This window comes from Plecotus auritus (assembly GCF_963455305.1).
Source record: "Plecotus auritus genome assembly, chromosome: 4".
Lineage (NCBI taxonomy): Eukaryota > Metazoa > Chordata > Mammalia > Chiroptera > Vespertilionidae > Plecotus > Plecotus auritus.
The window spans coordinates 178,194,048-178,217,478 of record NC_137775.1 but is presented as its reverse complement, the minus strand read 5'-3'; the positions used below and the strand labels follow the sequence as shown (position 1 = coordinate 178,217,478).

Below are 23,431 nucleotides of genomic sequence, written 5' to 3'. Positions count from 1 at the left end.
TTTGCTAAATGAATGAGTCAGTAATTACAAAGTTTGCCATGTTCATGTCAAGGATAATCATCAATAAGAACTAACATCTAGTGACTTTAGCCATGTGCTGGGCACTGTGTTATTGGCTTTACATACATTATCTCATTTAATTTAATTTTGTATTATTAAGGTTTTGAAAAGCAGGCTCTAGTGTTGACTGCATGGAAGTTTTAGCACTAATGCCTCTTCCTAAAATCGGGGAATCTAACTGAAACCCGGACTTGAGTAGCAATGGGCCTGGTCCCCAAATCAAAGATGGATTCTCACCATGAAATAGGCAGGATATTTCCCTAAATTTAAGAAAGCTCTGAGTGGCTTCTGCATAGTGGTCCAAGCTGGCCAGGGTCTCAAGGATCCAGGCTGAACTGGTTGGACCAGGGAGATCGCTTCACCCCATACTGTACATTGGCCCCCTTGCTGGCATTCCTTTGAGCACATGAATTGGTACAGCCAAACTTAGAGGGATGGCTTGGAAGGAAATGTCCCGATTACACTTTTCAAAGTGATGATAGGAAAAATGAACTCTGGCCCATTACCCCTTGCATGACCTACACAACCATTTGTAACAGAAAAGAACTTGTGCAGAGAGGAACATGACGCCCACCACAGGACAGTCCTTGATCTCATTTTACACCAAAGAAGCAAGGCAAATAGGCCAATTTTGACCTCAATCATCAAGTACATTTCCTGGTGCCTACAGAGGGAGGAAGGGCATTAGACTTGCCCTCACGATGGTAACTGAGCACTTCTGCTCAATTTCTTTTCCAATTTAAAATTTCCCAAAGTGCTCGGTCCCCATTCCACTCTCACCGTGGTTCCCAGCAGCTCCACGCATCCATTCCAGCAGCAGCAACCCCTGACTCGGGCGCACCGGGCCCACCGAGTGATCAGGCAGTTGGCGGAAAGGCACCTCTGATGAGAAGCAGGAGGATGGGGGAGAAACAATTTCAGTAAATGGGTTTCATTCCAGGGAAGAGCTTTTTAAAGAACTGTTTAACATTTAAAGTTCTATTATTTCTTCTGGCAGCATCCTGAGTCCATGTCTCTTTTTGGCAACTTTTCTAGTACTTTATGTATCTGGAAGCAAATTTTGCAACCATTTTCAGTAACACTGGGAAAATTTTTTCAGTGTAATTATAGGAAGTTTTTAAATGCTATCTGAATGTTATTTTGTATTCTCATCAAGTAAGAGGGATAACTTAAAATGACTATATAAAAGGACCTGTAATATAATTTATGTTTATATATCACAGACATAGAAAATGCCTTAAGCATTGGTCATTGCAGAGTTAGTTGTATACATTTTAAAAATCTAATAACAGTTACCTATAAATTCCAAATCAGTTACCCAATGCAAAAAAAAAAGGGGGGTGGTATATAAAAAAAATGAGTCCCTTCCTTCACATGGTCAGTGGCAGGGTCTGGCATCTTTATTTTAATAAACTTTTCATTAGGGAAAATTTCAAATATATACCAAAGTAGAGAGAGGTTGCCCATCATCCAGCTTCAACAATTATCCACCTATTGACCCTGTACATTGCTGGTGAGAGGCGGGGCTGATGGCATGGCCTTGTGATGGCTGGAAAGGCAAAACAGCTGTCTATCAAGGCACGGGTGGGTTTATAACTGGTCTCTTGGGATATGCTAGTGAATAAACAGATAAGAATCTCTGCTCCCTAGAAGCTTACATTCTAGCAAGTTTTAAATTAATTTCCCATGCAGATATTAAGGGCACTAAATATGTTGATTTCTAAGGGAAGTTGAATCCATTACAATATTCTGATGGGGAGCTGGTTTCTAACCACAACCTTTTCGTCACCATATTTGCTGGCAAATAATCTGAGTAAGGACTATTAAAAGGAAATATTCTTATAAACTCAGTATGGCTTCTGAATTCTCCCAATGGCTGGGACAGCTGGGATAGCTGGGTGCCTGGTAGAAGTTGCTGGTGAGTACCCTCAACAGTTAAGGTCAAATCAGAGTTCCGAAGTATTTCCTTCGTAGCAGTCCATGTTAGAGAAGCCTTTCCCTCCCACCTCAGTTCAGCATTATACTAGCCATTCGTTGCTTGTGAATTTCAGACACACATTTAGTTTTCCCGCACAGACATTCGAAATGACAGAAAACAAAGGTTCTGGGTGGGAATAGGGCAGAATGTGGGGCGAGAGAGGAACATGACAGAACATCCCAGTGGCTTATCTCCGAAGGGTTGTCAACAGGCACAAGAAAGTGTTTCATTGTCTCCCAGGTTGTCTCCCAATCTAGGCCAATCCTTTTCTTTTGAGACATAACGCAGCCTTGACATTTTTAAGAGACCCTTCGTCATTCAAAATCTGAGCGTGTTCGGTAATGGGGAAGGAGTGTGGTTATTATTTCCATATTAAAAAGCAAATGTGAAAAATATTGAGCTTATACATACATTTATAGTTTTAACTTCATGACTCATAAATTAGGACGTTTGTTTTGTTAATGGAAATTGTCCATGTGAGGTAACTGTAGATTCTCAGTATCTGTTAACTTGAAAATCCAGCATATTTTGCGTATAGTGTTTTCACGTAAGAAAATGCTACCTGGCGCTTCCCTGGGGCTCACCATCTGAGCTCCAAACATTTTCTGTTCCGTAGGCTCAGCTGACATGAGGAGTTGTTTGTTTGTTGTTTGTTTGTTTTAGAATGACAGTTGACATTTTGTGACTTTAGAATGTGGGTGAGAAGACGACAAATAGTGGAACATGCATGATTAGGCTCTAATGGAGAAGTTGATTAAACTCCTGAACGCGTGTTAGGGGTGCCGGCAGGAAAGAGGACGATTTCTTAGCAAGGCAGCTGCCGAGCAGAAAGGCTGGGTGCTGAGGGGCCTGGTTCTGCGCTGGCACTGAAGCAGTCTCTAGTCCCAGTTTTAAAAAGATACCTAATTAGAATGAATAAAATAGCCTTCTGTGTGAAGATTCTTTTATTATAACTAGAAATACTTTAAAATGAAATTTGTTCTGTTTCATGCTTTCCTCATTGATGCCTGTCCGACTTCTCCTGTCATGGAATTTCTTGCTTAAATCCTGATGGGTACTTCAACTTAGTTGGTGTGCCGTCTCTTCAGCTACAAACTAGAAACACAGCTCTCCCCAGATGACTCTTCAGAGAGGTGTTCTTCATCTTCGTTCATTGCAAATGGGAAAGACTGCTTATCTGCCTGCCATGCTGAGATGTGTGTGGATAGCAGTTCGATTCATAACAAGTTAGAAAGGCAGAGAGTTGGCCTGAGTTATCTTATTCTGATAAGCATGTGTGTGTGTGTGTGTGTGTGTGTGTGTGTGCGCGCGCGCGCGCGTGCACACGCTTTTGGTGAGGAACATTGTTCAGATTAAAAAAAGCAGCCATGAGCGGAACTATAGTTTAGGAAATTGAGTTAAAGGAGGTTTTGACTGGGTACAAAAGCAATGAATTGTGGATGTGCATGAGCCCTTCTTGAATGAGCAGAATTGCCATTGGCATTGGTCTGGACCCCACAGGGGTGACTTGGGAGCTGGCTGACTGAAGCATGGGCTACGGTCCCTGGCTGCCATCAGCCACAGAGCCACAACCCTCCGGGACAGTAAAAAGGACCATTCTATCACACCCTGCAGCAAATCAGCTCCTCTTTCCTTCCCCACTGCCCCTTCTCAATAGACTGCCCTAGATGTAAATTAGGAGTACCCTAACATTTAGGGGGTGAGGAGCAAATAGTAGTAACTTTAATGGTACATTACATACTCCCCAAAAGCTTTCTGAATCTCTATTAGCAGCCTGATAACATCAACATCACGATAATCCAAACCTTTCTGTAAATGTACCCACAAATTCTTGGTTTCAGTCTCCCTTTATCTCCTACTCTCATACTAAAAAGATGTCAACCGTCAAAGGACAGTTTTTTCTAACAATATAAAAAGCAACATGAAAAGTACAAGTTCTCATGATAGGTGACATTCAAAGCTTTGGCCAGGAAACTGTTTACAATATTTTGTGGGACCAATGATTGGTCAAAGTTGAGTACTCTTTCCTTGAGTCTAACACAATCATTGACTGAACACCATTTATTTACCTGACAAATGACAGAGGTTTCCTACTCACCCGCCCTCCGCCTCCTGAGAGGTCTGGGAGCCTAAGGATTGGGAAGCCTTCTAAAGCAAACACAGCCTCCTGACGGAGCACATGATGTGGGGGTGGAAGTGGGAACAGAGGCCCTGTTAGGCTTTCTAACGGTTGGGGTGTAGGGAGCTGATCCAGCAGCTGTGCGGGGACTACTACCATTCTGGCTCTTTCTTGCCTCGTTAGGGATAGGCCTACCTGAGTTTCTGTCTTCTGAGAGACCTGAAACCTTGGCTGCCTTCATTCAGAACCCAATACAGACAATGCATGATTGGAAATGGTCAGCTACAGATGAGCTTGTAGGGATATATTGGGGGGTGGTTAGTAGAGAATATGCTGAAAGCTTATCAGAAATATTGCCTCGTAACTAAATTTGACACCAGGGCTTATTAAGAATTCAGGGACCATACTGATTTATGTAAACCCTATTGTGTTTTACGGGTGGCAATCCTTTTAAAGAATCGTATCTTCTTTGGGGAGCTACTATGTCACAAGTGTTATAAAGAACCTATACGCCAGAGGTTCCCCACCTTTTGAGAGAAGAATCTACTATCCTTTTCCTTTAAAAGCTTTGAGGTATAATTAGAAACAATGAATTAGACATACATGAGAATCATAGATGAACCTTAAAGGCATGGTGTTGAATGAAAATGGTTTCCAGTAAAAAGAATGAAGTGAGATTTAGCACAGTATCACTTAGGTGCATCAAAAACACAAACACACAACCAACGACACTACACAGTCTATAAGGATACGTGCATGGCCACACTGCAGAGTGACATGGGATCCATCACCCATCCCCTGCAAATGCAAATGCGAGGTCCTTGCTTGCACCAGGGATGTCATGCTGTGGACCAGAGTCTAATTCATTCACCTCTGTGCACCTGATGGTCGGAGAAAAAAGAACAGAAGTTTGTGATCCCTGTTGCAGGAGTGAGGAAGGTTCAAGAAGAGAGGTCCCTGGGCCCGGGGAGGGGACAGGGTAGAGAGGTCATGCTCCCCATCCATCCTGCCTTCCACCAGACCCTCTGGGGAAGGGGCCACAGGCTGGGTCAGCAACCTTTCTCTTTCAACGACCAGGTGGAAAGTATTCTAGGCTTTGCAGTCCAGATGGTCTTGGTCACAACTGCTCAGCTTTGTTGCTATAGTTGAAAGCAGTCACAGACAAACCGTAATGAATGCGCATGGCTGTGTTCCAGTTAAACTTTATTTAAAAAGCGAGGGGCAGGTTGCATGTGGCCCAGACACTGCGGTTTGCTGAGCCTTGGCATAGGGAGCTGGACCTCGTCAGTGGCGTGGCCTTCCCGCTGACAGAGGGCTCTCGGCTGAGCCTCACAGATGGTTCTGTCATTCAAAAGTCTGACCTCTGAGGAGGAAAGCAAAGGCGCCGGCTTATTACATTCAGAGGGGAAGAGCGGGGTCCACTGGGGCTTTCAAGATGTGGAAGCTCAGGCACTGAGCGTGGGCTGCTGGGATGGGTAACCCGGGGCAGGCTTCACGTCGCGTCCCATTTGCTCAAGTCCAGAGCATGTTCCATAAGCAAATGCAAACGCCCAAGAGCTTCTCGGAGTTTGTAGTGAGCGGCATGAATTTACACTTTGCATCTCCCAGGAGAACAGTGTCGAGCGCTCCCTCTTTGCCTTTGTCAGACATCCGAGTGAGTCCTGGGGACCGTCCCTCCAAGAGCCCCCACGCTGGACAGAAGGCTGTCTAGGCAGCAGCTAGCCCGCGCCTGCAGCTCGTATGGAGGAAACGTAAGACAGAAGTAAAAAGCCATCAAGACGACCACTTCTAGATGAACAGGCCACTCAAGCACTGCGCAGGCAAGGGCAGTGCTGTGGGTGCCAGGATGCTCAGATCCCAGCAGCGCAAGGCCAACAAAACCCAGTGCTCCCGGCTGCCTGCCACCTAGTCTGGTCCATTCGCTTCTAGTTGCTAATTGTTGTCCCTCAAGGCACCTGCCCCGCCTTGCCAGCATCTCAGACACTCTCTCTCTCTCTCTCTCTCTCTCTCTCTCTCTCTCTCTCTCTCTCTCTCTCTCATTGCTGAGTCCCCAGCAGAGGGACCACTTCCCGTGGCAGGGAAGGGCAGCCTGTATCCCGGGCGGCTGACCTCTTAATCCAGCCCTGAAACACTGCTGATCCACAGCCATCCACTCGCTCCCAGTTCGGTTTCCCGGGCGGCCCACCCTGCATTTTACAATTCCTTAAGTTCTTGCTGCAGCGCCTGTGCGTTACTCTCCCGAGGAGGAGAGGCTGTGAGGCGGAAAAGGACCCTTTCACTGCCTGTGTAAGTTAATGTAAGTCATAAGCTCACCCACAGAATTGCCCAGGAGGCCACGGGTCCAGAGAGGTGAGGAGAGCCATTAGCTAAGATGCTGGTCTGCGGGGACCCATCAGGATTTCACTCCAGGGTCTGTCGGGCAGGGTGGGGTTCTCCGAGCCGATGTGAGGTTGCGGGGGGCGGGGGGGGGGGATGAATCATTCAGCTCTCCATGGGCCTATCAGTGCCATGCCTGGTTATAACCCAGATTACTGGGATATTGAAACCTGCTCGTGGAGGAAGTACATCGCGTTGATTTCTCTCTGAATCATGGGGAGTCGCCCTCAGCATGGCTGACGGTGCCCGATATGAGCATCCCTGCTAGATGAGATGTGGATAAACTGAAGACCTCTTCCAGATGGGGAAGCCGAGCTCAGGTGAGGAAGTGAATTGCTCTGGACACAGCCAACAGCAGGGGTCTGGCCCCCGCTTCCAGCCCTGGTGCTGCTGGGAAAGAAACACAGGAGGGGCCTCCTGAGCCCGGCCACGCTGGGTTATGCAGCTTCTCCAGGCAGAGCGACCCCCACCACCCCAGGCAGCACCTACTCAGTGCAGACTCACAGCGCCTCACCTGGCAGCCCACCCCATCGCCCCCTCCCTTCATGCCATCAGTCCCCGTCTGGTCGGGGAATGGGAACTCAGGTTATTATTAACTGAGGAATAATTATGAACACATATATAATTCATTTATGTCAATGTCAGAAGTACCAACACCTTTTTCCTGTCCTCAGTCTTGTCTAAAGTGTGATCATGGAGGGCCATTTGAGGTCTTCAACCTAATCTCAGAATAGTTTTGTTGGCCGGCTTGATGTAGTTGTGGTATACATCCTTAAAGCGATGGAGGTGGAATGCCATTTGTGGTTGTTTGTAAGAGAAACGCTCGTACCTGGTCTTCTAAAGACACACCACTGCCCCGTTGTCACTGGAGTGCCTGTCTGTGCGTGTCCTCGTGCCGTTATTGAACAGGGACACGTGCATGAAATGGCCAGGCGGTCCGGGTTGCAGAACTGCGTGGCCTAATGCAAAGCGAGCCACCCCGCCTGGGCCTCAGGCAGACCGCGGCTCCGTGGGCATCGTTCTCGAATGGAGGGATCAGCCAAAGAGAAGCTCACAGGCTGGCAGAAGCCCCGTGCGGCAGGAACAGCGGCAGGAGCTGGCCTCATACAGAGCTTGCTGTGGGCCAGCTGCTGTGCTAGGCAAACCCCACACAGTGAGCATTTGCTGCCCATTGGATGCACTGTCATCCCAACTTAACAGAGGAGGCAGCTGAGGGACGGAGGGGCAACTGCACGGCTAGTGAGAAAGTAGAGCCAAGATTAAAACACAGATCTCACTGACGTTTTCAGTCCTCGGAACCTCCATGTACTCAGCCAAGTGGCGCAATCCCAGCTGCTCCCCAGGGCCTGTGCTTCTTGGTGATAGCAGCTCTAGCAAACGAACATGCTTCTTCCTTCGGACCTTTGCCTCCTGGGGTCATGCACCTTCAGAGAACAGGAAGCGGGCATCTGTCTGCCTGAAGCCCGGGGGAGAAACATGTGCTTTGGGAGAGGGCGTGCTGGCCTAGAAGCAGTGTCGTCGGCCTCACCCCTAGGGATTTGCCGAGAAGACCTGTGTGACAGGTGCGCACACCGGCCAGGTTTAACCTGCCAGCGTCCATCGCTGTGTGGGGGGTTAGCCTGGGCCTGAAACCCACCCCATCAGTGCTCAGGGCAGATGGAGGTGCCAAAGAACTGGTGCCCAGTGACTGGGGGGAGTTGGGGTACAAGTCCCCCAGCGCTCTCGCCCTCACATGGAATAACTCCGATAACTTTCTTTTGCCTCCCAGAGTTCTGCAGCGGGACCAGCTTCCCTAGTCTTTCTTGGTAATGCGCTCTCCTCGGCTCCCTTCCTCCAGGGTGACCATCTCCACGCCGCTATGCTTGTCGGGAAGCCTCATTTCAGGCTGTGATCCGGGGAGTCCAGGACTAAGACAGCCTGCTTTCGGCTCCCTGTGTGCCCAGGAAACGCCCATCTTTAAAGACGCTGCTGTGGGTTCTCATTTAATGAGCGGACACACTGGCATCGAGTCTCTCTGGGGTGCGCCGTCTGAACTCTGGTGGACTCACGGAACCTCTCCTTAGAGGAGGGCACTTACAGCCAGCCTGTGTACACGCCTTTGCCTCGATCATCCACTCTGCATTTTTCTGCCATAAACAGCAAAGCAAGCCCAATCCTTTCAATGCATACAGGCTTTTATTAGCTTGTGTTCTTGTGTTACATCTGTATGTTGGGTAGATGTGTTTGCATCAGCATTATATCATGTTAATAGGTTGGCTTGTGGCTGAGCCAAATATTTCCTTATGGGGCTGCTATAATAACTGCCATAAAATTTAGCTTGTCCTTAGGGGTGGGGGTGGGGGGAATTCTGAAAAGGAGTCCCTGACAGAAGCGAGTGTCTTAGGAACAATGCAAGCTCCCCCACCTCCCCCGTGTGCAGTGAAGCATCGCCAAGGACCATGGGCCCTAACCTGTTCCCCTTTGCTTACAGGTGGATGGAGTGTGTGGCAGAGGCTTAGGTCTTCTCAGTGACTGCTCAGAGCGATGCTAAGGACACTCCTCATTCCGTAGCTTTCAGCACCCTGGGCTCCCTGAGCCTCTGCAAACTCTGTACACCTGAGCCCCGTAGCTGGGGATGAGGAGGGCTGTGGGGTCGGGCTCCAGCTGAGCACATTAGCAAAGCCTCACCGGACAGGCAGTCAACCTCCACAGGTGTTTGCCAGCGACACCACTTACCTTGGCCCCTTTCGGAGAAGTTTTGTCACAGAAGCTGTTTCTTTGTGGTGTCTTTCATGAATCTGGTATATGAGTGCAGGCACCGAAGTATCGCAGGCTTAAGGGAATTACCTGAATGTCCAAGGCTCCACCAGAGTGTTTAACTAGCGCAGGGCCGAGGCCAGAACCACCGTGTTAAGAGCTGTGGCTGACTCACTCCATGCACCTGAGCCAACTTGCTTACCTGCTCAGTTAGTGGGGAAAACTAATAATAACAGTGCACGGCTTTCTATTACTTTCCATCTAATTATGAAGAACAGCCTCCTCTGTGGATTGATTAAAGTATTATGTGGAGGGAAGATTTCAGATAGGCTCTGGGCAAATCTACTAACCCGCGTAAATCCACCCATTACATTTAAACGGACCTCCTTTGAAGTAGGTCATTTGGCAAAGGGACAAGGGCCTTAATCCTGTCTTTAGCTCAAACGTGTTTTGCGAGATGATTTCTCCGAGCAGCCTCTTGGGGTATTAGTGTGGCCCTGATGCAGACGGGGTTCGCAGTGATCTGCGAAGCACAAAACCCCTTGTTGGGTTTCCCAGAATTAGTTTCCTAAAATGTTAAAAATGGATTTTTTGGTTTTATGTTTTAATAATGGCAAGTGAATTTATGGGACTGAAGAGTTGATATTCCCTTGCTGTCGGATCATTTCCAGGGGCAGTGGGTATGCTTGTACAGGTTGTATACTTTCAGGTGCTGAAGGGCATTGTTCACGTAAATTATTACCCCAGAGACGGCCCCCAGCATCGAGCGTCATGCGGAGCTGGCTGTTCCTACCTCCCTGGTTGTCTTCCTTCACATTGCCTGTCTGTCTAAAACCCATCCTTCAATGTGCACCTTAGCTACGTCGTCTTCCTTAACTTTGCTGACTCCCATCTGTGTCCTCCTCCTTTGAAGAAAGTTCTGGAAGTCTTACAAGCTCTTACCCCAACAGTTCCTTGTCAGCACTCCCCTGCTACAGAGAGCGCGAGCCTTCCTCATTCACCTCCCATCTCTGCAGCAGAGCATGGCGGGTGTCACACAGCTTTCTCCTTTTCCAAGGCGGCTGCTTTAACTCTCCCAATTAGTGTCTGACCCCCTCGAGGGAATGGCTGCTGCCATCTCTCTGTAGCTAGTATGGTGCTGTGAGCAGGATTGGCATCCTATAAATATTGATTGTTTGATCTATGATTAAACCAGGAAGGAAAAATAACTTCAATTGTTGATATATTTCTTAAGGCGAAATCAGCAGCGTCTCTACTTGGATTCCAGAAATATCTAATGGGAACCAGAGGTGTAATCTTAAAGCAGCAAGGCCCTTTCCAGGAAGTTGTCAAAATGGTCCAGAGAGAAGACAGAATTAATCATTTTTTAAAAAAATTTTTAAAAAAATATATTTTATTGCTTTTTTACAGAGAGGAAGAGAGAGGGATAGAGAGTTAGAAACATCGATGAGAGAGAAACATCGATCAGCTGCCTCCTGCACACCTCCCACTGGGGATGTGCCCGCAACCAAGGTACATGCCCTTCACCGGAATCGAACCCGGGACCCTTCAGTCCACAGGCCGACGCTCTATCCACTGAGCCAAACCGGTTTCGGCAGAATTAATCATTTTTAAGCAACAAAAATAAAGGAAATATCAAGCAAGGCAGCTTCAATGATTTAGAGCCCTGCGTAGCTATTGGAGGTTATTAATGTGCAAGCCAAAAGGCAGAGAAGCTAGAAGGGCAACCCCTTTGCCCTCTCGTTAGAGACTGAAACATTGGGAGGATTACCTGTTGTCATGGAGGGAAATTATTCTAAACACATATCCGACCGTGACTGCGAGGAGTCATGAGTTCTCTGGTAGATGCTCCAGAAAACACAGCCGCAAAATGCTGTCCTCCCATCTGTCTTCTCCTTCCCACGGAGGATCTGTGCTGCCTCCGAAAGACAAATGCAAACAGACAGAGCGTCTCCTGCAGAGGCCCGCTCTCCGCATCCCCCCAGCATTTTCCCTCTCCTCTCTGATCCTGTGACAGTTACCATGTCTCCGCGCAGTTTTAGGATCTGAGCATGAACAGCGGTGTTAGATTGCCATTGGTTTCGTCCTTCCCAGACTCCCTCTGATTCCTCCAAAATTTTCTTTGCCAACAGGTATTGGTCTACCTCACGTACACCTGTGGGGCCTGTCAACGTGGTTCGTTTTCAGATTTGTACCTTGTGGTGGTGGAGGGCTGGGGGAAGGTCCATTTGTACTGGTTAGATGTCCAATAAGAGAAGGAGCAACCTTTACATGGTAGTGGAATTTGTAATTTCATGGTTAACACCTCCACGTAAAGGGGCAGCTTACATCCATCTTGGTGCTTGCTCTGTCCACACAGCTCGCATTTAGGAAGGTAGGCTCTCGCCCAAATGTCGCAGGTCTTAGAAGTTTCCAGTATTAGATTACCTACTTGGAAAACCTGATAACGCCTGTGTCTCCCTTTATTTTATCTTATTTTATTTTACATTAAAAATTATTTCAGAGAGAAAGGAAGGGAGAGGGAGGGAGAGAGAGAAACATTGATGAGAAACATTGATCTGCTGCCTCCTGCACTCTCCCTACTGGAGATTGAGCCCAAAACCCTGACCTAGAATCGAACCTCAACCTCCTGGATGACACTCAACCAGCTGAGCCACACTGGCTAGGCCTAACCTGTGTCTCTTTTATTAAAACTGCAAAGGCGTTTTTCATATAACTGGTTCTTAGCCTTTCGAAAGCCTCTGGACCCCAGATTGAGAATAATAATAATCTCCAACACACCTGTATTCCAGCACCATTGTACTTAGACACATAATATCTCACTTATTTCCCACAACAACCTAATGTGAGGCAGTTCCTGTGATTATCCTCATTTTATAGTTAAGGGAACTGACGCCGAAGATATCAGCTGTGTAACTTCTCAGGACTGGTAAAAGGCGGTGGGAGGATTTGAACTCAGCCAGTCTGGCCCCAGAGACCAACATACCACCCTGCTGCTTGTTTAGAATCCCTGGATTAGAAACCATAAGGAAAGATGATAAGAAGTGAGCTAATAAAATAAAATGCACAAAGGAGACAGGTGTAATACTTTAAACAATAAAAATAAAATACACAATGCTTCTAAGTCTCTCCTATGATTTCATAGACTCTTGACTTCATTTTATCTCTTCTACTGTCTTGTACCAAAGGAGAGACCTCAAAATTACCTTGTTCATATACCTTGAGGAAACTAGTAAACTTTACAAACTATAAAACATTAAGGGCTATTGATCTTCCATGTCTCCCTTGTAAATAAACCTGAAATTCTGTTGTGACCATTGTAACAGTATCAAGAGAATGTTTTAAACCTACATATCGGAAAAGTGAAACAATATCAGTTTTGGTCTGGAATGATCTGTGATGCCCACCATGCAGAGAACGACACTGGAAGTAAGGGGGAGTTCACTCCATATTCAGAAGAGGCATCGGTCCTCAGGAAGGCCACAGACAAATCAGCAGCGTAATATCTCACTTATTACGCTTAGAGGAGTTAAAGGTAAAAATGTACCGATACCTCGATACCTCCTCCCCACCCTACCCCCAGCCTCGTCCCGAAGCCCCTGGGGAGCTGAGTCAGCCTGGACCGTGCAGGTCCTGACATCACTCCAGGAATAAACAGAAACCCTATGACTACCACCTTTCCCCACTTCTAGATCAATGGGCATAAGAGAGAGGCGATTGAGTTAGCAGATCTGTCGATAGCAACTATGAATGATCACTCCCTTAAGGGTCTCTTCCTTGAGTCCTCTTTCCCTTCCCAAGGGACTGGGTCATAGGTAGAGAATCAGACGAGTGTCACATTTTCATTTCCTAAGAAAGCTCTTCCTTGCTGCTCTTATCAGTTACCTCTTTTTAAGAGGGCTTATTGAGAAATGAAGATTGATACGCCTTAGTGTTTCTCTTTATGTGGGCTTGATATAAAGCTTCAGAACAGGAAAACAAATCTTGGGGATTGCCCAGAATACATTCATAAAGTGTGTGTGCTTGTAAAAACATGTGCGGGTTTCACGTTAATTTCCAATACATGTGTACTTTGTGTGAATGTATGTGTTCGTGAAGATAATTTTGATTAAATATTCCAGTCGGATTTTTTAGGTTAGACCAGTTTTGAATACAGAATAGATGAGATCTATTAATGGCACAGACACATATATTTTTACAGTTTGCCAGATGTTTTTATAGGCATTATTTACTTTAGCCTTTATAAGCACCCGGCATAATGGGTTTTATTATCCCTGTTTTATAGTCGGGGAAGCAGGCTCAAAGGGGTGAAGTGCATGGCTGAGGTCACAGAGCTAATAAATCAATAACTGTGGGCCCAGGTCCACTGTTTGTTCTAACTAGGCTACAGCTTTATTCAGTTTATTAAGGATGATGAGGTTATATTTTGATGGTTGGCAGTAAAAAGGGTACTTCAGGAATAACCTGTACAACCTTTATAAGAGTTGGCATTTGCCTGGAGAGGCGACTATGGGGGAAAGCTGGTGGGAACCGGGTCCAGAGCATCGCTGGTTCGCCGTGTCAGCAGCTGCCCTGCAGCTCACTGGGGAGGGACTCACAGCAGCCCGGCCACTTGGACAAGTTAAGGGGCACCACATTGGGTAGATTCTTCACATCAATCTTGCCTAATCTCAACAAGCTGGAAGCAGACGTATTTACACAGAGCAGAACGTGGGGGCTCAGAGAGGCCAAGTGATCAGTCTAAGGCCCCCTAACTAGACGGTGGACAAAGCTGGACTTGAACTGAGGCCCATCTGATTCCAGAGCAGGAGCCTTTCCGTTTCACCTCTGGGTCCCCGGAGCAGCCACCTGGGGAATGGCCGACTCTGTGTCAGGATAAAGGTGATCTGAGCGCCATGAAGGTAGCTGAGAAGTGGGCAAGTAAGAAGGCTTGCTTAACCCGTTCACTTCTTCTCCTTTCTTCTTAGCAGAAATGTTTTTCTGGCCCCTCCCTGTAATAGCAGTTCTCAAGGTTTCTGGTCTTAGGACCTTTTTACCTTCTTAAATTATTGAGGACCCCAGAGAGCTTTAGTTTATGTGGATTTTATCTATGGAGACTAACTATATTGAAATTTAAAACATAAAAATGTAAAAATATGTATCAATATAACAATAAATCAGTTATATGTTAATGTAAATGATGTGTTTTATGAACTATAACTGTTTCCCAAAACAAAACAAACTTTAGTGGCATGCTTCACATTCTTGTTAATTCCTTTACTGTCTGGCTTTCTGGCAGCAGCTGGCTTCTCTTACCTGCCCCTGTATTCTGTCTGTGGTAATATCACGTGTCCGTAGCCTCTGAAAAACACAAGTGCATACTCACAGGAGAATGAGAAGCAAAAGGGCAGGTTACATTTTAGCATTATTAAGAAAATAGTTTTAACCTTTTTAAAAAAAATATTTTTATTGATTTCAGAGAGGAAGGGAGAGGGTCAGAGAGACAGAAATATCAATGATGAGAGAGAATCATTGATTGACTGCCTCCTGCACGGCCCCCACTGGGGATCGCATGTGACCGGGAATTGAACCGTGACCTCCTGGTTCATAGGTCGACACTCAACCACTGAACCACACTGGCCAGGCAGTTTTAACCCCGTGGAATCCTTGAACGGGTCTTGAGGATGCCCAGCGGTCTCCACACTTTGGAAATTGCTGCCCTCTACCCACCTCAGTATGGACTAGGGCAGGTGAAATAACTGAATATTGTGTTGAAGGAAACATTACAGGTCACTGAGTCCAATCATCCATTTGATGAAACAAAATCCCATGAAGTCTAGTCTAAGCTCCCATTTTGCAAGGATAAGGACTCCCCTATGTTCAGAGGTCTTTAAATGGCTAGAAAAGCCTTTATTATGTTGAGGAGAAACGTTTTTCTCTATGGTTTCCCAATTCGGTCCTAACGCTGTATAGGACAAGTCCCATTCCTCTTTATATTGGAAAAAACTACCTTGCTGCCCCTTGAGGGCTCTCATCCTCTCCACGCTAAAGGCCTTCATGCTTAAGAACTTTGGAGACCTCCTGCTCCGAGTGTTCTCTAGCTCCAAATCTACACCTTCTTTTCAGCATCATCAAAAAACCCATTTGAGTTCATACAATGTTGCCAGAACCCTCTCTCTAAGGCTGATTTTCTTATGGCTTATTCTGTGCTTGGCTTGGGCCAATGTTTAACATTCACAAATAGAGGCAAGCATTTTCTTAAAGGCCTCGCTTCTGGTGGCATGATCTTCGACATCCTTCTCCAAGCCATCGTTTCCTCTGTCCCTTCCCGCTCACCCCCAGAGAGCAGTGCTATAGGGGCCGTGCTTCAGCATTTGCAAACATCAGCTCCCTTAATTAGCACAGAGACTGTGCACAGAATGCACTGATGCAGATAGTATAAGAAAAACATAGACATTTCCATTAACCGGATTTTATGGATTTCCATCTTAATGCTTCATGCCTGGGATTCTACAACCTGCTTTGCTGGCTGCCAGCTTTCAGCATCTCCCTGTTCTAAATCACTCTACATATTGATGCTAAACTCATCTTCCTTTCCTGCTGATCCGAACATGCCACCATCTGGAGTCCATTTAGAGCCTCCTGTCATCCTTGGGATAATGTATTTTCCTGTGACCTTCGAGACTGTGCATCTGCTGAGACCTCTGTCCTGCTTTCCTCAACAAGGATGGCAGTGTTAGCTGCTCACTACAATTTTGTTCATTTATTTGTTCACTCATGCCAAATTCGCTCACGCATGCATTTATTAACTTAGCATCTACTATGAGCTAGGTTCTGCATTGCAGGGGAATACAAAGATAAATCATTTCTGCCTTCAAGGGATTTGTAAACTCCCTTACGTCTTACATGCAAACATTTAATTCAAATATAAGACAGGCTGTGATAAGAGAGGGGGTAAAGGTAGATTCGTAGTTGTTGGTAAGCCCTCAGGTTTACCCAACGGGAAGAGCAGGATGAATAGAGTTTCATGAACAGAGCAGGGAGGATGGGACAGGATAGCCTGGCTTTTTTGCTGTTTGTCAAGTTAGTTATCTTATTAACTGCTCTCTTGTCTGTCTGCTTAGATATTTGACCACAAATATATATATATATATTTTTTTTTGGCAAAAGTGTCCTAAACTGGTAAACTTTCACTCCTGACTTTTTTTTTTAGAGGAAATTTCCAGGAGAATAATCATAAATAGCACATGAAAAGGCATGAGCAGACAGATTTTATCTCAAGATGGTGAGTGTAATGAATAGAAGATGAATTTACAAGGAATGGCACCCATCCTTATCAGCCAGGGTCGGGCTGGAGCCACCAATGCAAATAGTGTAAAGAAGATGTATCATCCCAGGGGGAATATTCGCATGACGTGTGCTACGTGATGTACTGCAGAAATAACAGCGCAGTATCACACAGGGTTGTCATGAACAGTTTGATGGCAGATCGTTCTATTTAGGATTCTTGAAAATGAAATGAGTAAGGCTTCACATTTTTAGGTTTGAAACATGTTTCATTATTTTGCTATATTTCTCCCAATTGCATATTCATTCCACAAGAAAACATAAAAATAGCATTAGTGCCACATACACAGTTCTATCTGGCATTCGCATTCTCAGTAGAGGGCTGTGGACAGTACTGGGTTTCTATCTGCCTTCTGATCTCCCCAGGGAAGGTCACATTCAATCCACTTTGATCATTACATACTGAAGTGTTGGCAGGCTTGAATAGGGAAATAAATTGCACTTAGGTTTTCTATTTTCAAGAGCTGGTAAAGCAATGCCAACCATCTTAAAAGGGGGAAAACGTAAAACCAGAAGATGTTGGGAAGGGATGGACTCCAAGGAGGATTCATCAAGGTGTTGGGAGACTCATTAGCACGACAAGCATTTTGTACATTTATTAGGAGACAAGCAGGTACTCGGGGAGTGGGGAAACACAAGGGAGACCCCAGCTAAAGGGTGCTTTCTTTGATATTCAGGGTAATCACGTGAGACCACAAAAATTAAAGGAGGAAAATCCATGAGAGTCACTACTCCACAGACAACAGAAGTCATTTGCTTGCATGTTCTCCGAGGGCCAACCTGGGAAGGGGTGGACTGTCTTTGCTCTTTCTCAACCCCCCAGCACCAAGGTCGGGCTTCACCCTCTGCCATCCTATTCTGGGACACGGGCATATTTACATCTCTAGTCCTTTCTCTTGAGCTGCAGCTGCTCTTGCTGGTGGGATTTTCACTTGGGCGCCCTCTAGTTTGCTCACTTTAACTGCTGTGCAAAATTAACCTCCCCTGTCCTCCAGAACAGCTTCCCCTACTTCCATGACTTGTCTAAACCTGGAACCAGTTTTTAAATAGAATTTTTAAAATAGGTAACACAGTTTTTTTTAAAAAAATGTTATACATGAAAAATTTCCTCTTTCCTTTCCCCATGTAGCCAATTCCAGCCACTTGCAAGAAATTTCAAGTCTCTTCACCCGCATACAAATATGGATATAAATTTCCTTCCTTTTTATTCACAAGGGATTATTTTCTTCACGCTTTTCTGAACCATGTGTTCTACTGGTGTGTAACAAATACCTCTATACATAGTGCCTTAAAACAGTCTCTTACTCTCCTTCATAGTCTGGTGGATTGATAGGACCCTGCTAGCTGTCTGCTCTTGCACTGAGTTCTCACCTGTGCGTGGTTGCAGTCAGACGCTGGTTGGCACAGGCGCTATATGAAGGCCCGGCTGGACCCGGTGTCCCAGCGCGGCACACCGATGGTCAGCAGTTGATGCTGGTTGTTGGACGGAAGCTCAGCTGCCAGAGCACCTTTGCATGAACTTTCCATGTGTCTTGGGCTTCTCCCAGCAGGAAGCTGGGTTCCGAGTGGGAGCCTCCAAGGAGTGAGCATTCCAAGAAAGCAGGAAGTGGAAGCTACCAGGACAATAGGGACTACTTACAGAACTGGCACCGTTACCTCTGCTGTATTCCATTGGCCAAGGTCGCCACAGGGCCTGCCCAAGTTCAAGGGGATGGAGAAATAAACCTGTGTCTTCAAGGGGGTGAGTGGCAAGATCATATTGGAGAAGCTCTTGGGGATAGGAATACAGTGTTGGCCATCTTTGTAAAATAAAATCTGCAGCACCACCTGAAGTCCTGCTCTACTCCTGCAAACACATGTGTTGGAAGCCTAAGGAACTTTCTTTTGTAAAGTCTAACATCAAACCTCCCCCTGTTGCCAATGACTCCCCTAATTCAGACCTTCAACTCTTTGTAGCTAGTTAATTGTCAGAGTTACCTTCCTGGTCTCCAATATCCCTTCACTGCCAATAGCCAATAAAACTTGTATTTTCTTACACAGGTATTTCCATAAAATTTAGCTTTGATGATGTCCTAAGTAAAAATTGGCTCAAGTACTACAGTGGGTTTGTTTGATCTGTGTGATGTTGGCATATATAGTATTTACTTTACTTTTTCTTTTTTTAACTTTCAACATCGCAAAATCCAGATTAGGCTCCTTTTGAAAAACTGGGTTCTCATATGTGGAAATTCAATTACTCAACTAATATGTTCTAGATACTGAACAAAAAGGAAGATATCGGCCCCGGTGGAGAGGCAGACAATGGACAAATGAATAAGTAAAAGATATAGAATGTTGTATGGCAATAAGCTCTGTGGAGGGACAGGAAGGGGACAATAAAGGAGTGGGTGGGGGCCCTGGCTGGTTTGGCTCAGTGGATAGAGTTGGACTGTGGACTGAAGGGTTCCGGGTTCGATTCCAGTCAAGGATACATGCCCAGGTTTCAGGCTCGATCCCAGTGGGGGGCATGGAGGTGGCAGCCAATCAATGATTCTCTCTCATCATTGATGTTTCTATCTCTCCCTCTCCCTTCCTCTCTGAATTCAATACAAATATATTTTAAAAAAAAAAACAGTGGGTGGGGAATGCTACAATTTTAAGTCACATGTCATGGAAGGCACCACTGAAATGAGGCATTTCAGTTAAAAAACTTGAGTAGAGAAGGGAAATATGGATTTCCAGAATGTTATTTTCCAACAGAGTAGCCTATAGTCATAGGTAGCTATCTAAATGTATATTAATTCAAATTAAATTAAAAGTGTTTAGTTTTTTTAGGCACACTAGTCACATCTCAAGTGGCTAGTGGCTACAAAACAGATACAAACATGCCCACGGTTGCAAAGGTTCTATGGAACAGCATTGCAGAGAAAGTATTCCAGGCTGAGGGTACAGCAAGTGCAAAGGTCCTGGGTGGACATTGACTTAAACTAAATAGAGGCACGGCTCTTCCGTTTACTCATTCCAGCTCTCCTCTGTTGCCTGCCGTATACTGTGGCTGAATAGCAATTTTCATTTATTACCATAATTCAAGCCAACTTTCCAACGGCCTTTATTGATAGGGAGTTTTAGACCCTTGGTCAATGCCAAGGAAGCTATAGGATGAAGTCTGAGCCTCCTGGTCTTGGCATTGAGAAGCTGTGTGAAAGACGGCAAAGACCAGGAATCGGGAGCAGGAGGCAGACACGTGCGCAGAGGAGGTTTATGGTGTGATTCGAAAGGTTTCATCAGGAAGGAAATGGCACAGGCACCCACTAATCAGAGTGAACACTCACCTAAAGCGGCCTGGAGGGCCTCCACTGGACCAGGACTACTGGGCCTTCAGTTGGTGTGTCAGGAGGAAGTCTGGAGGATGGGGTGACATTCTGGGGCTCAAGGCAATGACTGATTTCCAACTGGAGCTGAAGTATTTCAACATTACATCAACTGGTAAGTCTTACACGGTGTGCACACGTGGGATTTCAGCCTTGAATAAATAAACGTGATAGGTATTTGGAATCTAATGGACTACACAGTTTATTGCAGAGCTGACAGGATTGACACGCTCTGCAGTGTCACCAGCACCCATTCTGATATTTTCTCCTGCTTCCCCTTGATATTATGGGTCCCTCTCTCCCACCAGTATGACACAAGCAGTGCTTAAATAGGTTCTGGCATTGTTCTCACGATTTTCTGCATTACTAGAAGGGCCCTCCCTGCTTTCTGCCCGGTTGAATCTTCCCCACTCAGCTTTCAGGCACAGTTTAAAGGGCCTTCATTGACTTTGCTTTGCCCATCCTAGGCCAGAAGCATTTCTCGCTCCTGTGGCTCGGAATCCGCATTAGCCACACTCACTTGGCAATTACCAAGAGTACAAGACAACCCTTTGTTTTTGTTTATGTTTATTTTCTCCTGGGCCAAATCTAAGTTCTTTGCAGTCAAAGGTCACAGGTCATGCTTCCTTTCTCCTGACATGGCCACGTTTCCATATGTCTTTGCCATGCATCTCCCCGTGAGTGGTTAAGGATACACAGTAACCAACTCAGGGCCCTGACTTCCTGTACTCCTTATTTGTCCACGTTATTTATTTATGTTTTTAATGTGAGTAAGCTTATGAGATTCTCACAAGTCCTGGGCCCTAACTGGCCTTTGTTGGGGCTCCAGGCCGCCGGGTTTGAAGGCCCTGCCAGAGGTTTCCTCTCGGGGCTCACTATCCTGGCGTGTGGTTCGGTGTAAACAATGATTCACACCGCGCTGGCCTTTACAGTTTACCCAGCACATTCATCACGGCATCAGGCTTTCAGGTTCCAGCACGTTAGCAGAGATTCACCTTCGGGTCACTAGACTCGCACCTATTTTGCTGAACACCTATCCTAACAATACAAGTTTTCTCCCCTCGTGCTAAGAGGGGGCAGTGTCGTGGGGGCCATGCTGTCTGATGGTGTTTGACTTGTGGCAGAGTACAGAGCCTACTTCGAAGTTCTTGGGCTCAAAGCTTTTCTAGGAATAGCGATTGTGATTTGGGGCTAGGCTGTGCAGAAAGCACGGAGGGTTCACGGGGAGGGAGTGTCTCAGACTCCCCAGTCACTCCATGGAAGTCCAAGCCCGCCCTGGCTGTCAGGGAAAGGGAGTGAAGTGGGGTTTTCAGCCTAAAGGGAGCTGGAGTTGGGGGTGGGCAGTGAAGTGGGTTTGGTGGAGGATTCTGGGAACCCCGCGTCTATGGATGAGACGGTGTCCAGGGTGTCCTTCCCTTTTCCTCTCCGGTTCCTGGAGTGGCTGAGGGTCCAGATCCTAAGGCAAAGGTGAGCCACAGGAGAGGGCGGGGCGGGGCGGGGCCGGCGCACCTGGGCGGGGAGGGGCGGCGCGCCGGGCTGAGCCAGGCAGGGGCCCAGCGCGCGCCAATGGGCCGCAGCTGGCAGCGCGCCCTGCGCCCGAGCCGCAGTCGCGCCCTCTCGCTGCCTGGAGAAGGCGCGCGGAGGCAGCGCGGGCGACAGGAGCTGCCGGCGCCGCGGCCGCCGCCAGGGCATGAGGATGGCCGTGGGCTCCGTCAAGATGCAGCCGCCGTGCGAGAGCCCGGCCCTGGCCCGGGCGGTGGCGGTGGCGGCGGCGGACAGCGCCCTGCGCCGCAGCCCCAGCGCCCGCGAGCCCGAGCATGAGCAGCCGCCCGCACAGCCGCGGCCGCGGCTGCGGGACCTGCCGGCGCTGCTGCGGAGCGGGCTCACGCTGCGGAGGAAGCGGAGCGTCGCCGGCGGCCGGGTGAGTGGCCGGCCGGGTCCGGCCCGAGTGGGCGAGGGCGGCGCGCACATGGTGCCCGCGCCCACCCTCGGGAGGACTCAGGGGGCGTCTGGAAGTTGGGGGGCGGGTGGCGGAGCCACCTTATGCGGGAGTAGGCAGAAGAGGTCCTGGGACGGGCCGGCGAGGTCGTAGGGGGCCCCCGGTGAGCGGCGGTTCCCCTCCCCCCAGGTGCACCTGACTTAACCCAAGCACATCTGGATTCCCGCTGCCGGACCGGACCCGCGCCGCCGGAGGGGGGCCGTTGCCTCTCCCCACCGGGAGGCTGCAGGTGTCCGGTGCCTAACAGCGGCCGGCCCCGTCCAGACAGCAGCATCAGGGCCCACGTGCGGGGTCCCAGCTTGCAGGAGGCCGGGGACGTGTGTGCTTGTTTGGGACGCCCCGTTGCAAGCTCTGGGCGTCGGGACTGGTTCTGGCTGCCACCACGACCGTGGGGGGACCCTGGACTGGGAAGTTACCAGTTACCGAAGGAGCTGCTAGCTCCCTGGCTCCGGAGTCCCCAGCTCTTAGCGCTCGGCGACGCCCCCTTGAACAGGAGGGTGCACGCCCCCCAAATCTTATATCTTAATACTTTCTGACGGTGTGTTCAGATAGGATGTGCGTGTGTGTGTGTGAGTGTCCCTCGTTGGGTTTTAAGAGCATCTAATGGCTCAAGCAGGTCAGACAGTCAGACATGTTTTGTGTGTGAGAGAAGCAATGGCCTGCTGACCTCCTGGCGTCTCCCACTGGCCACTCAGGTCTCCCTGCTCACCTCGGCCTCAGGACACCGTTGGTGGGTTCTACTCAGTCTTTTTAAAAAATGTGTCATTATTAATCCGGTTTTACTGAGAAGCTGCAACAAGGTAGATTTGGGGGCTAGAACTTAACAAATTAAGTCTTGGTTGTCTGCCTTTGGAAGAAGGACATCCGTGGGGACTTAGCTCTTGCAGAGGTGGGCTTGTGGGAGCTTGAGAGCCAGGGAGAATCACTTGTTTCCTGTGGCTTCCCGTGGGTAGAGGAGGGTCTGAATTCACGGAGGTCCCCAACCTCTCTAGGCTGTTCTGCCTTTCTTAGGCATTTCCTTTCCCACGTTGGGGTGGCTGTACGTGATCTACCTCAGAAGGATGTTCTAAGGATTAGCTGGGCGTAGTAGGGTGTCTTGAAGTTCATGACCAGGGGCATTTTTAAAAAAATATGTATTTTTATTGATTTCGGAGAGGAAGGGAGAGGAGAGACAGATAGAAACATCAAAACATCAATGATGAGAGCAAATCACTGATTGGCTATCTCCTGCACGCCCCACACCGGGGATCATGTCCACATCCCCCAGCATGTACCCCGACCGAGAATCGAACCAGGACCTTCTGGTTCATAGGTTAACAGTCAACCACTGAGCCATGCTGGCCAGGCTGAGCAGGGGAGTTTAAGGATTGCCCACAAGTGACCTCCCGTGTAGCATAGGGGATTGCCTGCAAAGAATGCGAGGAACTGTGTCCCAAAGATGTGACAAGAACTGAGCTGTAGACTTTGCAGGAATCCAGGGAAAGTAG

At 47.7% G+C, this 23,431-nt stretch overlaps 1 protein-coding gene across 4 annotated transcripts in view; it reads left to right on the top strand.

The window, feature by feature from the left end:
- RAPGEF5 (Rap guanine nucleotide exchange factor 5) overlaps nt 1-23,431 on the top strand; it is a 279,765-nt gene that overhangs the window by 61,445 nt on the left and 194,889 nt on the right. For 2 of the 4 annotated variants that reach the window (XR_013960501.1, XM_080666446.1), the window contains exon 1: nt 21,613-21,866. The exons of 1 other annotated variant lie outside the window; for it this stretch is intronic. Coding sequence is in view for 2 of the 3 variants with exons in the window: in XM_080666446.1 (XP_080522572.1) it covers nt 21,636-21,866 (231 nt within the window). In the remaining variant the exon portion in view is untranslated. Of the gene's footprint in view, nt 1-21,577; nt 21,867-23,431 lie in introns of those variants that run through there. One more of the 4 variants, XM_080666445.1, reaches the window with a different exon arrangement.